The 13995-nt window shown below is 44.0% G+C and overlaps 1 protein-coding gene across 1 annotated transcript in view; it reads left to right on the top strand.

The window, feature by feature from the left end:
• The first annotated feature begins 10349 nt into the window (after window positions 1–10349).
• Window positions 10350–13995, top strand: part of PDZD2 (PDZ domain containing 2) — a 260890-nt gene continuing 257244 nt past the window's right edge. Inside the window, exon 1 of the mRNA XM_075066889.1 lies at window positions 10350–11204. Within this exon, the coding sequence (XP_074922990.1) occupies window positions 10726–11204 (479 nt within the window). The 5' untranslated portion in view covers window positions 10350–10725. The remainder of the gene's footprint in view (window positions 11205–13995) is intronic.

Raw genomic sequence — 13995 nt, 5'->3', positions numbered from 1 at the left:
TTGAGCTGATTATCCACCGCAACCGCCAAAACTTTTTCAGAGTCACTACTTCCCAGGGTAGAGTCCCCCATCCTGTACGTATGACCTACAGTCTTTGTTCCCAGATGTACACATTTACATTTAGCTGTATTAAAACTCACATTGTTTGCTTAGGCTCCGTGTAAAAAGCAATCCAGATCGCTCTGAATCAGTGACCTGTCCTTGACACAAAAATTGGGAGAGTGGTAAATAATGACATCTGTAAACTTTATCATTGATGATTTTATGTTTTCTTCCAGGTCACTGATAAAAATGCTAAATTAACATAGAGCTTAGAACGGATTCCTGTGGGACCCACCTGGAAACATACCCACTCAACAATTCCCAATTTACAGTTATATTTTGAGACCTAATCATTAGCCAGTTTTTAATGCATTTGATTTGTGCCATGTTAATTTTATACTATCCTAGTTTTTATAAATCAAAATATCTTGTGGTACCAAGTCATACACTTTACAGAAATCTATTATGTCAACACTATTACCTTATCAACCAAACTTGTAATCTTATCCAAAACAGACATCAAGTTAGTTTGACAGATCTATTTTCCATAAATCCATGTTAATTTGCATTAATTATATTAACTTCCTTTAATTCTTTCTTAATCGAGTCCTATATCAGTCACTCTATTATCTTGCCTGGGACTGATGTCAGGCTTACAGACCTATAATTAACCAGGTCATGTTGTTTACTATATTAAAAAATTGGCATAGCTGTGGCTTTCTTTCAGTCTTCTGGAATGTCCCCAGTGCTCCAAGACTTATTGAAAATCAACATTAATTGTCCAGTGAGCTCCCCAGCCAGTTCTTTTAAAACTCTTGTGAAAGGCTCAGAGAGGGAACGAAACTTGCTGCCTCTTTCATATTTTCTTTTCCAGTGTCCCATAGACAGGACCTACATTGCACATTTGAAATATCATATACTATCTTATACACATATATAGATTCTAAAATGGGAGCATTCACATAGCATGCCTGTAAGTTCAATACCGGGAACAGAGTTATATGCATAGGCATTCCAATAAGACCACAAATCAGGTCTTGAATATTTAAAATACCCAAAGGCCAGACTTCACTTTCAAGATTTTTCCTTTGGCCTTGGCTGAGGGATGCTGAGGAAGATGGGATTCCCTCCTTTGTGTGTGCAGCATGAGTGGCAGGAGTACTGAGTCAGGATTAATAGACCTTTTAAAAAAAGCAACAACCCCTCCTTCAAAGGTTTTGGGTTTAATTCACAAATATTTTAAAGGAATCCTAGAAACTACTACAACAGTAGAAGGATTGACTGGCATTCTGTAGTAGAAACTATGGCCTCAGACTATAAAAAGATTGTCAATGAAATAACATGTAGCTGACCAACATGACTGTTGGTAAGAGGAGTTCCTGGACAGGAGATTTTGCCAAAAGATTTTGCCAAAAGTTTTGGGCAAGTTCTCGGGGGCACTGTGTTGATAAAGTCTTCACTCTCACAAGCAGACGCCCAACAGGTAAGAATCCCAAAGCTGCAGTAATACCAGGTACTGTAGTTGTCACCGGTGGATCCCTGCAATTCTGGAATAAAGTATTAAATGTTGCTAGAAAGAAGTGTAAGCTAACACTCCAATAAGCTAAACTCAGCTTCTATACTGCTATTTTATTAAAGCCACGTACAGATGTTGCACCAGCAATAAAAAGCTGTGTAGAGGCATTGGACCGAAGGCCATGACATTATACCCCACCCAGCTATTGCTGGAATGTGAGAACCATCCTTTATTTTTTCAAACTCAGAAGAAACCATAAAGTTTCCCAACCTCAGAAAGCAGGAGCTAGGAGTGTAAGTTGCCCTGGATTTGCCAGAAGGGTCAGGGAAGGACTGTTCTGTTATCACATATGCTTTCCTGATGAGCGTTAGGTTGTACAGATGTTGAACAACAATAAAAATTAATTTAGTCCTAACAAACAGAAAAGGGGGGATGTTTTTTAATTTTTAGAGACACTTGAAGACAGTTCTGCAGTACAGTTTGGTATTTTGTTTCCAAGAGGTGGTGTGCATTCCCACAGCATGCTCGTAATGGGGTTTGTTTTATTTAGATGCAGGCAAATACAGAAATAAAACCTTCTCTGTTTCTTGAGTCTTTTTATCATTGTGTTGTGAAGTGTCAACATCCCGTATTCAGACCCTTACATTTATTGTGTTAACTCCCACCCCACAGAAATATACACCTCTAAATGGGAAGGAATGGAGGTAAAGGTCTTGTTCAGACCACTGTAACAAGCAGAAACTGCACCCTTTATAAACTGCTGCCTCAAAAAGATGTTTTTTCCATGCTGCCCTTCCAAGGTTCAATAGCACAGAAGCGTAGTGAAGCTGTGTATTGCTAAGCCCTTCATTATGTTTATAAAATTTACTGCAGCACATTTATTTTTAAGTGAGGTACTCTGTCTAGTTCAACCATGAGCTACAGAGCTTGATGCAGGCATTATGGATGAGCTTCTATGGGCAATGTTACCCAAGAGATCAGACTAGATATGTTCTGAGTTTACCGCTACAATGTAAAGTAGGATATGACTAGAATTAAATAGCAAAATACATTTTTATGAGGCAGTGATCCTCAGCTGCTGTAAATCGTCATAGCTCCTTTGACTTCAATGTGACTATAATGCTTTACATCAGCTGAGGATCTGATCTATTGTCTTTATTCACATACTTACTAAGGTCCCAATTGTGCAACTGGCTCAAAACTAGTGGATGTTTGTACCCACGTAGACTCCTGTTGCAGTCAACCAGGCCGCATGGGGGAGCTAGCTGTTTGGGGCCCTTATGGCATCAGGCCCTGTTTCACATAGCTGAGTCATCTCCAACACCTTCTCCAGACATCAGTAAGAATGGGTGAGGTCCTACTGGGTGGCATAAAATTTGCATATAGCCATAACGAGGGCTTGTTCTCAAGAAACTAAAGATATAATTTAAATTCCTCAGATTAAGAGGGAAATGCAACTTGAACTTAAAGATAAACTGACTAATAAGTAAGAGTTGATAGAGATGAGATTATAAACTAAGGTAAAATTTACTTCACAATATTGTCTTTCAAAATTCCTGCTTGATACAGTTGCATTTGAACACTTGCGGTAGATAGCTAAAAGTAATTTATTAGCAATGTGATGATCAGATGAGATTGGAGGTGATTTAGTTTAATAGATTTTGGAAATATTTATGTGGAAGTCCATCTTGTTACATCTGGCAATAATTTTCTTAGGCTTAATGATTCCAGAGGTTGATGATTATAGAATGCAGCTTGTTTTTCTTTGTGACCCTTCCAATAACACTATAAAATGACATCAGGCTTCCAAGTGTATTCAATTTGCAGTGCTGAATCTGCAAGTTTTCCTTTTCTTGGTATGTATCATAAATGCATTTTACAAATGTAAGTGCATTTGCTCCTTTAAGCTTAGAATGTAAGCATTACAACTTCATATGCTTTAGTCTGTAATTCTGGTTTTCTTACCTTCTGATCCAATATGGACCCAATTTCACATGTTGCATTCATTGGCTTTTCTTGTTTTATAGATAACTGTTGTCTGAGGTCTTTGCCACAGGAACGTTTTTTGAAAAGTGGAAGCATTTAAAAGCACTTGCAGATATGCTTTGTAATATTTATATTTTTTTAAATGTCCCTTTGTGGAAGAACTACTGTAAACAGCAAATTCCTATAGGGGATTAGGGCATGTCTACATTGCAGCTGGCTGTGTGCTTCCCAGCGCAGGCAAACAGACATGCTAACTCTGCTTGAGCTAGTGCAGTAGAAATAGCAGTGTAGTGGGGGTAGCAGCATAGGCTAGCTGCTTGAATACAAACCTGCCTGGATCCCCTGGGGACGTACTCGGGCAGCCAGTTTGAACTGTTGCTCATGCTACCTCTGGCTTGGTGGCTATTTTTAGCACACTAGCTTGAGCAGAGCTAGTGCCTGTATGTCTACCCGCTGTGGAAAGCATGTTGCCAGCTGGAGTGTAGACATACCCAAAGCAACATAGCACTCTTGCTTCGGAAGTACTTTGGTAATGGCTTGAAAATATGAAATACAGCATTGCACAAATTGAGGAGATCTAGATAGCTCTTTATTACATTTTTTATAGGTAGCTAGTTGACCAGCGAGAGCTGTTGGTGCTCAGCACTCTTGAAAATGAGGTCATTTATTTGTGTCTAAATATAGACAAGATTCTAACTTTAGTTTCCCTTAAAAATAAAAGCTTGGCACTATATGTAAAATATTACATGCACACAGACACTGGCTGTTACCCACATAGTGATGCAATGATATTTTAAAATTTTGCATGGGGGAAGGTCTCTAGGAATCTGCACACCTAGGACCAGATTCTAATCATGGTTATACCTACGTACAGTAACTGTAGGCAAAGTCAATGAAGTGAAGTCATGTTACTCCAGATGTACACCAGTGTAAGAGATGTCAGAATCTTGTTCTGAGTACTAAACCTTTAAAGTTCACAGTGTTGCTGTCTCAAACCAGTACTCCATTATCCATTACATGCAGTGCATTTAAAAAAGAAAAAACGGTTACAAGGCACAGAGAGGTTATAGAGATATAGCCCTTTGAACAAGTTTAGAATTGCAGATACCATGCTCTATATGGGGAGAAAAGGTCAGTTTCTATCAATACAGTTCTTCCAACCTGCAGAAAGATCATAATGGCCAGGATTTCTGAGCAGGTTTTTCTGTTACAAAATTAAGTGATTAGAAAAAGGTGCTATTAGGTTTTTGGAAAATGTGATGGCTCTATTGGAATTGGTGCAGCTTTCCCCAGTTTTGAAATTACCCTGGTTCAGTGTTAACTGTGTCTATACCACTGGGACAGCTGAAATCTTAGTGTTGACAAAGCCTTGGTGATATGTGTAAGAAGGAGGATAATCCAGTGTTGAGGGTGTTAGGCTGGAATTTACAGGTAATAGCATGTTCCTACCTTGCAGGGGTGTTGAGGATAAATACATAAGTATCTAAGAGAGACCAAAATGCAGGTGCCTCTTTGTGCTTGGCCTGGTGTATTTTCCATGAAAACTCCAAAAGGACATTTGACCAGTTCTCAACTACAAATCTTCTTGCACAATTGGGCATTTTTCTAACCTGCCTGCCCAGTTCTATGCACCTCTGTTTGAACTGTTACAATTTTGGGTCCTCTGAGCCTGCTTAAGCAGATGTTATAGAATCCTGTCAGTTACTGTAGCTGATTAAGGAAGTTTGGATGCTTGAACACATCTGACTTCTTTTGATTCTTAGTCAACATAAGTAAAGTATGGCAGGTATAAGCACTGGAGAATGCATTGCAGGGAACGTGTCTCCACTGGGCTGGATTAGGAGCTTGATCCAGTGTCAGTGGAAAGTCTCACATCGGTTTCATTGAATTGGGACCTAGATGACTTAATAGATCTCTTCTATCTCTAATTTTTGTGGTTAATCAGAAGCTTTTAGTGTCAATGCATTTCCTCCCTAGTCCAAATTTATTACTCATGCTGAGACCTAACCTCAGATTCGCTGATGACTTCAACAGGACCTTTCCTGTGGTGATACCCTCTTCTATGAATTACTCCTATGCTGAATTCCTGCAGGAGTAATATGTCCATTAGTGAAAATTCTGATAGCTAGACTCTATTTTTGAGATTAAGATTTATTTTGTTCTCATTGTCATGTGGTTGCTGTTAAATGCTACCAGGAATTAAAAGAAGGAATGAAAACTCAATTTGAATGGGAAAAAAAATTGATAAATGAAGGTCTGACTGGTAATGGATTTATTTCACCAGCATTCACTCACTGTCCCAATGGCTGAGGCACAGAAAGACATTTCTTTTTATTTTCATTTTTGAGAGAAATCACAAATAGCTGAAAAGATATAACCTAAAACAATTCTAATCTGATACCACTGGAGGAGTGAAAAAGAATAACCTTATGTACATTTTTCCTGTGTTTTGGGCTGGGCTTTTCTGTGGCAGGAATATTAACCCTAAACATTGTATCTGCCGGAGTTACGCGCATAAATCAACTTTTAAAAATCAGTAGTGGGACATTTTTATGACCTTTATTATTTCTCTTTCCGCACAGAAGGAAGTGGGGTTCAAGTGCTCCTTATGTAGTTCTTTTGGAAAAGGGCACCCACGGAAGGAAAAACTCTATTTATCAGAAAAAGAAAGAGAAGTCTGTATGGAATCAGGATATCCAAATATGCAATGGGGCTCTTGTGATAAAGTCTAAGCCGCAGGTCATCTAAAGAAATATTGTTGTATTATTCTCCTCTCATATACGCCCACTTCTGGGGCCCATTCTTCCCACCACTCAGCTAGTCTGAGAGATCCAACTAAAAAACTAGTCACCACCACATGTGCCATTAACTCTTATTAGCCTCTGGAGCAAAAAAGACCGGAGACCCACAGAAACAAGTGTGTTATCTCTACTGAGTTAAATGCCTCCTTAACTGAAGCTTTTAGCTGAAGGGAAAAACATCTTCAACTTAGGGTGTGTCTATACTTGACACTAGGGGTGTGATTTGCACATCCCCTAGACATGCTCACGAGAGCTAGTGCACTATAAATACTTGTGTAGCATGGGCAGATGTGAGAGGCAGCACAGTCTAGTAACACTGAGTATGTACTTGCAGAGTCCAGGCAGGTTTGTACTCAACCCCTTAGCCTGTGCTACCCCTTGTTGCTGCCCATGCTACTGTGGCTATGCTATTTTTAACATGCTGCTCTACACAAGCTGGGAATCACACCCCCAGCTCCAAGTGTAGACATACCCACGCACAATGGGGAGTTCTTACTAAGGGTGTCATTGTCAACTCAGTCTTGGAGGGAAAATTGAATGTGAGAGTTGTAGGTCGAACACGGCGGAGACCAGGCTCTCAGTGGCTTCAGGACCTGTGGGCTAGATTCACTCTTTGATCTATGCTTTTGCAGTAGACCTCCATCATAAAAATCTCCAGGGAGTGGAAGTGGTAGCAGCACAAAGGGCCCACAGCCTCTGTTGTGTGGAGAGAGGAGGTTCTTGGAGGACCATGGTATACAAATTGTGAGCAGTGCAGGCTGAGAAGGGGACGTGATCTTGCCTGCAAATGCACTAATATCTGTGTCTCCCTTACAATAGCCTCCATCTGTGGAACCAATTAGGATTAAATCCGCACGTAGAACCACCAGGGACGGTGGTGATGGAAATGCTTCCAGTCAAACCTCAGAGCATCTGACTCATTAACTTCATTTTTGGAGAACAGTAATGGACAGAGCCTCTTCCTTATCTGTGTGGGTTTGCTGGATGTACAGCTTTAGGGCTCCTTCAGGGAGAACGTTTGGGGCTGTATGCTAGAGTAAAATGCAGCCTTCTAATCCAGGTAGCAGCACCATTTAACCTGTCTGTTAAAATGAGACTAATTTATACCATGCCATGTACAGTGTATGAAGTTTGGTAGCTTTTCTCCAGTGCCCATGCACAGGGGGCGGGGGGACACTGATAGTGCAACTTGTGCAGTTTAACTAATTCACTTTGTGCTTTTTTAAAAAAATGCAACAAAATCCCTATCAAACCGCATATGATTAGTTAGAGCCAGGTCATGGGTTTAAACCACAGGTCGGAACAAATGGGCATGCAGCAAATGCCCCCAGAAGCATTCTCAGAGACTCAACCAGAATCTTAGGGGTTAATGATGCACAGTGGCGGGGGAGCACTGTCATCCTGATACAGGGTCAGCATGCGCTCCCCATTTCCCAGCTGTGCCAGGGCTAGGAGAAAAAAATAAGCCACAACATTTTGTGCACAAGTCGTGTACATGAGAGAGTAAAAATAGCTGTTTGGGGAACGCATTGCATACAAAAGCAAACATAGAGTGATGATGGGAAAAAAAGTTCTCCCAAAGAGGTCTCAAAATCCAAGGTAAAACTCCATTTTGGAGCTCAGTTGCCATTTTTCTCGGTGAGATCTTTCTTTTTCCAAAGAGAAATCTGCCACCCTTTTGGTCACCTTTCTATTTTTGCTAGTGTGTAGATTGGGCTGATTGTAACTGCTGTTCTCACCAGGCTGGGTGTGTTCAATTGATACATCAGCCACTGACTTTGTTGGGTGTAGAGGTGTGTGTGTGTGTGTGTTTAATCACATAGCTAATTATACAGTACCCTCATTTGATTTGCTTGGTGCCATCCACAGCCCCAAACCTACTATAAGCTCCATGTGGGTGGACTCCTATTCTTGTGCAGACCCTCATAGCTTCCCTATTCTGCTGAGCTATTTGCAGGATGGTGGCCCAAATTAACATCTGGTGCCTGCTTCCCTGAGAACACTGTCAGCTCTAACCAAATGAGAACAAACGTTAGAAATTCATAGATTCAGGCCAGAGGAACCAGGAGTCTAACCTTCTGTAGAACCTAAAATAAATCTGAACCTTGTTTATCGTTACTGAAAGTCGTATGATCAATTAGTCCTGAAAACTCAGCTCCAAGGCACCACCACATGTTCAGGTGTGATGATGCAGGGGGGGTTTCAGTGTAGTGCTCCCTTTAGCCATTCTGGTGCACAGTGATCTGTTGTTTCCTGTGGTCTAGTTCTCCAGCCAGGTCACTATTCAGTCCATTCCCCTTCCAGAGTATACAGAAAAGTCCCCAAATAGTAAACTCAAAATCTAATGGCCTTCGAGCCCATCTCCCAATGTTTATCTGTAACTTTTAGTTTGTGGCCTTTTTTATTCTTTTAATGCCTGTGCACGCCCTCTTGTTCTGGCTGGGAACTAGGTTGGGGAACGCAGGCTCACACTCTCCCCCAGGTTCTAGCCCAGGGACCCAGTTTTGGGTGGATAAGGCATGTTTCTTTGATCCCTCTGCCACATTCCTGAGTTGCTTCTAACTTCATCCCACTTGTCAACATCTTCATCAGGTCTCTAGACTCTGCCAGCCCTGCCTGGATCTATGGTTCCTCACCGTGTCTCCTTAGCCAGCTATGAAGGTGCTTTCTCAAAGACCAGTCCCTGCCCTCCTCTGCAGCAGCTGGGCTATACTGCAAGCAGCACTCTGTCTCTTATCTTTAGGGCAGTCGATAAGTGTGTCCTTCAAGCAGGAGTCCCCTCTCTCTGGGCTGAGTTTGTGTCTCAGGCCTCTTGTCTTGGAATAGTCAGCTGCAAAGCTTTTGCCAGTTCCCTTCAGCTGAACACCTGCACCAAACTGGGAGGTCCAGCAGGCCAGCCTTCTCTCAGTGTCTGCCCTCCCTGGGAGAGAGAAGGAAGCCTTTACACTGGGAGGAAGGGGCCAGCATATCCCCTGACTGGGGGAAAAGGGAGTCTGGCTCCATTCACTCTGCCAGGTTCCTGGTGCCAGGCCTTTAAAGAAACAGGGCCTTTTTCCCAGCCACAGCTTATCTCTCTATCCCTATCCTTCTTTAGGTTCTTGCTTATTGGGTCTTTAAGGATTTTCAAAGAGCCATGCCGGATGGTGGGCTGACCACTAGGCACTAGTGCTTATAAGGGCAGGCCATGATGTCACACCATTGTATGTCAGCTTTATGTGTGGCAGTCACTATAATCACTCACTTTACATTGGCTTCTGAGAGGCATTGAACACTACTTGAAAAGCTTGGTAGAGGAAGTTGTATATGATTACAGTGTTTTGCATCTCTAATTTGGGGATCCACAGGATTATAGGCATCATCTGTGCCCATTTATTGTGTCTTACAATAGCCCTGGGTAAATAAGTATTACCTTGTACCTATTGTATAGACAGATAAACTGAGGCACAAAGAGGTTCATAAGTGAGATCCCTAACATTACTCGCCATCTCAGGTTGAATCAGGGATAGAATCTAAGGGTCTGGTTCTCCATCCTGACTCTGAACAGCTCCTGTTGAAATTTATGGAAGCTGTTTGTTTGCAATGGCTCTGAACCATTCTCCAGGAGTCCTCTGCATTTACCACTGCCTCTGAGCTGCTGCATTAGTCTTTTGTTCTGACAGGGAGTATGCTGTTGTTTATAGGGCCTGGATCTCCATTGGCAGGTCAGGTTGTAAGAATGACCTTTTATTCTCTTTTTGAGAAGGAGAGGTGGTGCCCCCAAGTGGTAGACAAGAGAATAATAAAAATGATGATTGTGGAGAGAACTGTACACCCTTCACTCTTAACCAGCAGAATGTCATGAGCTGGTAACTAAAAAATTAAAGGGAGAACAAAATAGACTATGAAACACACACATGTTAGGAAAATTTTCTTTTGTGTCTAATGAGCATAGCAGCTGAGCAGCATTTTGGCTGGAATGATGACCAGGTTCGTAATGCTTCTTTTTTTATCTTGCAGGCCAAGCAGGTGTTGAGTGGCTGTGGTGATGAACTGACAACGTTCCTTGTGGAATGAATTCTCATTGGATTACAGTGTAATTTGTAACTGGCCAGCTGTAAGAGTAGCCCAACAAGAATTCACTGACACTTCCTTCCTCCTCTTGCTGAGCCGGCCACAGCAATTGTTTCAGTGTTTTCATAAAAGCGTCATGTTATCCTTTGCCAAACTGAACAGTTCAACAGAGCTGGACCTGAGTGGTGGCTTCCCATGTGTGCTCTCGCTCTGAACATGGCTGGGGATGACACAGACGGATGCCATGATTCTGAAAGGAGGATCAGTGAAGCCCCGCATAGTGAACCCAGAAAGCCATCCTTCATATGATGGGATCCTTGGGTGCCCATAATGCCCATCACTCAAGAGAACGCTATGCTCTTCCTCCCCCTCCTGTATCAGTGGCTGCAAAACAGCCAGAGGGAGGAAGTGGAAGGGCCAGAGCAGAGGCTGTGTCAGTCTGCCATTCAAAAGCTGAGAGAGTACATACAGCTAAATTTTTCCGTGGATGACAGCAAATTGCAGCCTATTTGTCCCAGCGCTTTAGACATGGAAATCTGCACCCTCTACCTTACCAAGGAGATGGGCAAAAATGAGGCTCTTGGCTTAAGCTTTGGGAACATCCCTGCTTTTGGAGACTATGGAGAGAAACGGAGAGGAGGGAAAAAGAGAAAAGGGCACAAAGGCCCAGTGCTTGATGTTGGCTGTATCTGGGTAACGGACTTAAAGAAAAGTAGCCCGGCAGGCAAATGTGGGAAAGTGCGACTGAGAGATGAGATTCTTTCCCTGAATGGACAATTAATGGTCGGCGTGGATGTCAGTGGGGCAAGGTAAGGGGCAAAGCAGTTACTGCAGATCTGCAGTGCATTGGGATTGCTGCATAATACAATGGGTTGTCTTTAATATTGATCTTCTAGAGCTGTGGTCCCCAAACTTTTCAGGGTCATCTCCCCCCCTTATCTCTGTCCATGCCCCACCTCCCATGCTCGGGCTGGGAGCAGGACCATGGCTGGGGAGGGAGAGGAAGGGAGGCAGACAAGGATAAGGAGATTGAGCTGGGGCCACAGCGGGGGGGTGGGTCTTGGACCGGGCATGGGGGCAGGAGCAGAGCCACAGCCAGGCTGAAGTGGGGGCAGGCAGCTGGTGGCTGGCTGCAGCTCCATTCCCACCCCAACCCTCACTCCCAGCTGGAAACAGAGCTGTGGCCAAGAGCTGAGGCTGGAGGCGGAGCCGCAGCTAAGCCATAGTGGATTGGAGCCAGCAGTTGGACCTGCGGCCTGGTGCAGGGATGCACAGAGGCTAGGGATGGGAGCCAGAGCAGAGCTGGGGGAGGAGCTGGGTAGCTCTCCTCCCCAAACCACATAGGGGCTGGCCCAGCCCCATCCCAACATTCCTCTGTTTCTCCCTGGGAGGGTGTGCCCCACAGTTTGGGGATCTCTATGCTAGAGGCTGTAGAAGGCCTTCACAAGGTAGCAGAATAGCTCCTACTTCCTGTTTCTTGTGGTAGGGGTGATGGGTGAGGTTCATTCACTGGTTTAAGATGGGGAAGTACAAGTGCAATGGTGATAAACTCATTTTTGTTTTAGAGGGCACAAAATCTCTTCCCTCTAGGAAAAAGGGCTTACCTCCAGCATTGGATGGTTTAGAATGTGATGCACAGTGTCAAACAAGTCACCTGTAAAACTAAAATGGCCAGATTCTCAGCTTGCGTGCACCAGCATAGCTTCATTTACTTCAGTGAAGATATGTCAATTTATACCAGCAGAGGATCTGGCCTAGTAAGTAAAATCCCAAATGAGGGGAGAATGAATAGGATTGTTATTCGTAATGTCGCTGGAGCTGCTTGGCAAGAGTAAAAACTTTCACAGAAATTTTCCCATACTCCATTGGGGAGGAAAATATCAGTTAGCACTGGTTGGAAAATGCATTGTTTATCACATGCTATCAAAAGTATTTTTTTTGCATACAAGCTAAAAGACAACGTCCCAGCCTCAGGGAGGTAACACTCTAAGGACATGATCCTGCAAAGTGCTGAACATCTCCTGCTACCATTTGGTGATGAAAGTCCTCACTTCCTCCTGGCCTTCTCTACAGTTTTGGGAAAGTTCCCCACCATTGTAATTTCTGTTTCTGTGGCAAACTTCTAAGCTTGAGCAAGTGAGCGGATTTACAGAGGCTGGGTTATGCCCCAGCCTTTAAACAGTCCCTGGGAATTTCCCTTGGGTGTGCCAGAGTCCCCAAAGGAGCACACGCTTCCACAAAAACATACCACACTGCTTCTGTGACTCCTGGATTGGGCCTTTGGTTTCCAGCAATGACCTGTTTTTCACCCTGTGTATGTCTACACTACCCGCCGTATCAGTGGGCAGCAATTGATCCAGCGGGAGTCGATTTATCGCGTCTAGACTAGACGCGATAAATTGACCCCCGAGCGTTCTCCCATTGACTCCTGTGCTTCACCACCACAAGAGGCGTAGATGGAGTTGCAGGGAGAGCGGCAGCAGGCGACTCACCGTGGTGAAGACACCATCACCACGGTAAGTCGATCTAAGTACGTCAACTTCAGCTACGTTATTCATGTAGCTGAAGTTGCGTAACTTAGATTGACGACACCCCCACCCCCTGCCCAGTGTAGACCAGGCCCATGGCTCTCAACAGCAAGCCTAACCCAGATCAGATTCTAGCCAGAAGCTTTTCCTTGTTGGGAGAAGACGGTGAGTATCTGGAGTAATGCAAGGCAGTCTTTTCAAAACAAGGTAGCTTTTACCAGTCACCTAGGTTACAGCATTGGAGAGTCCATAGCATGGAAAAGACAAACTGAAGAGAGAGTCCATATTAATAGGAGCCCTGGCCTGTGATCCATGCTCTCCTCAAATCCCAGTTCTCTCTCTTTGTCCTGCTGTCCCCGCTTGATTGGCAGCAGTAACCGTAAGATGCAATCACTTGACACCTCTTGCCTTTGTTATCCAGCCAGAGTCTTTTTGCTCTGCTTCTCTGTGGAGTTGGGAGAAGTAACTTGCTCTAGGGTTTGATGTTTGGTCTTTGAGGCATCCATTGTCTGAGTAGGGTTTTCCATTCAAATGTGGTGATCCCAGCCCTGACAGTCCTACTGAATAGATGGACAGGCACTGGCTTCCTCCGGACCCCAGGGTGCTCAACCCCCTGCTCCACCCCAGGCACCGCTCCCACCTGACCCTTTCTCCCAAGCCCTCACCCCACCCCCTCCCCTCAGCATGCCTCATCCTCATGCTTCCTCTCTCCCAGTGCTTCCTGCATGCCTCAGAACCGCTGATCACAGCGGGTGGGAGAAGTTGGGAAGGAGAAGGAGGAGTTGATTGGTGGGGCCACTGGTGGATGGAATGCACTGATGGGGGAGTGAGGAGCTGGCTGACGGAGGGGGCTAAATACCCACTAATTTTTTTCCATGGGTGCTCCAGTCCTGGAACACCCATGGAGTTGGTGCCTATGACTAGGTGTCTCAAGCACCTAACCTTAATCTCCCATGTCCCAGGGAGAAAATTAATTCTTCCCCCCACGGGTAATGATCATAGAAGATTAAGATTGGAAGAGACCTCAGGAGGTCATCTAGTCCAACCCCCTGCTCAAAGCAGGACCAACCCC

Source organism: Chelonoidis abingdonii, chromosome 6 (assembly GCF_003597395.2).
Source record: "Chelonoidis abingdonii isolate Lonesome George chromosome 6, CheloAbing_2.0, whole genome shotgun sequence".
Taxonomy (NCBI): Eukaryota; Metazoa; Chordata; order Testudines; family Testudinidae; genus Chelonoidis; species Chelonoidis abingdonii.
This window is presented reverse-complemented; position numbering and strand designations above follow the sequence as displayed.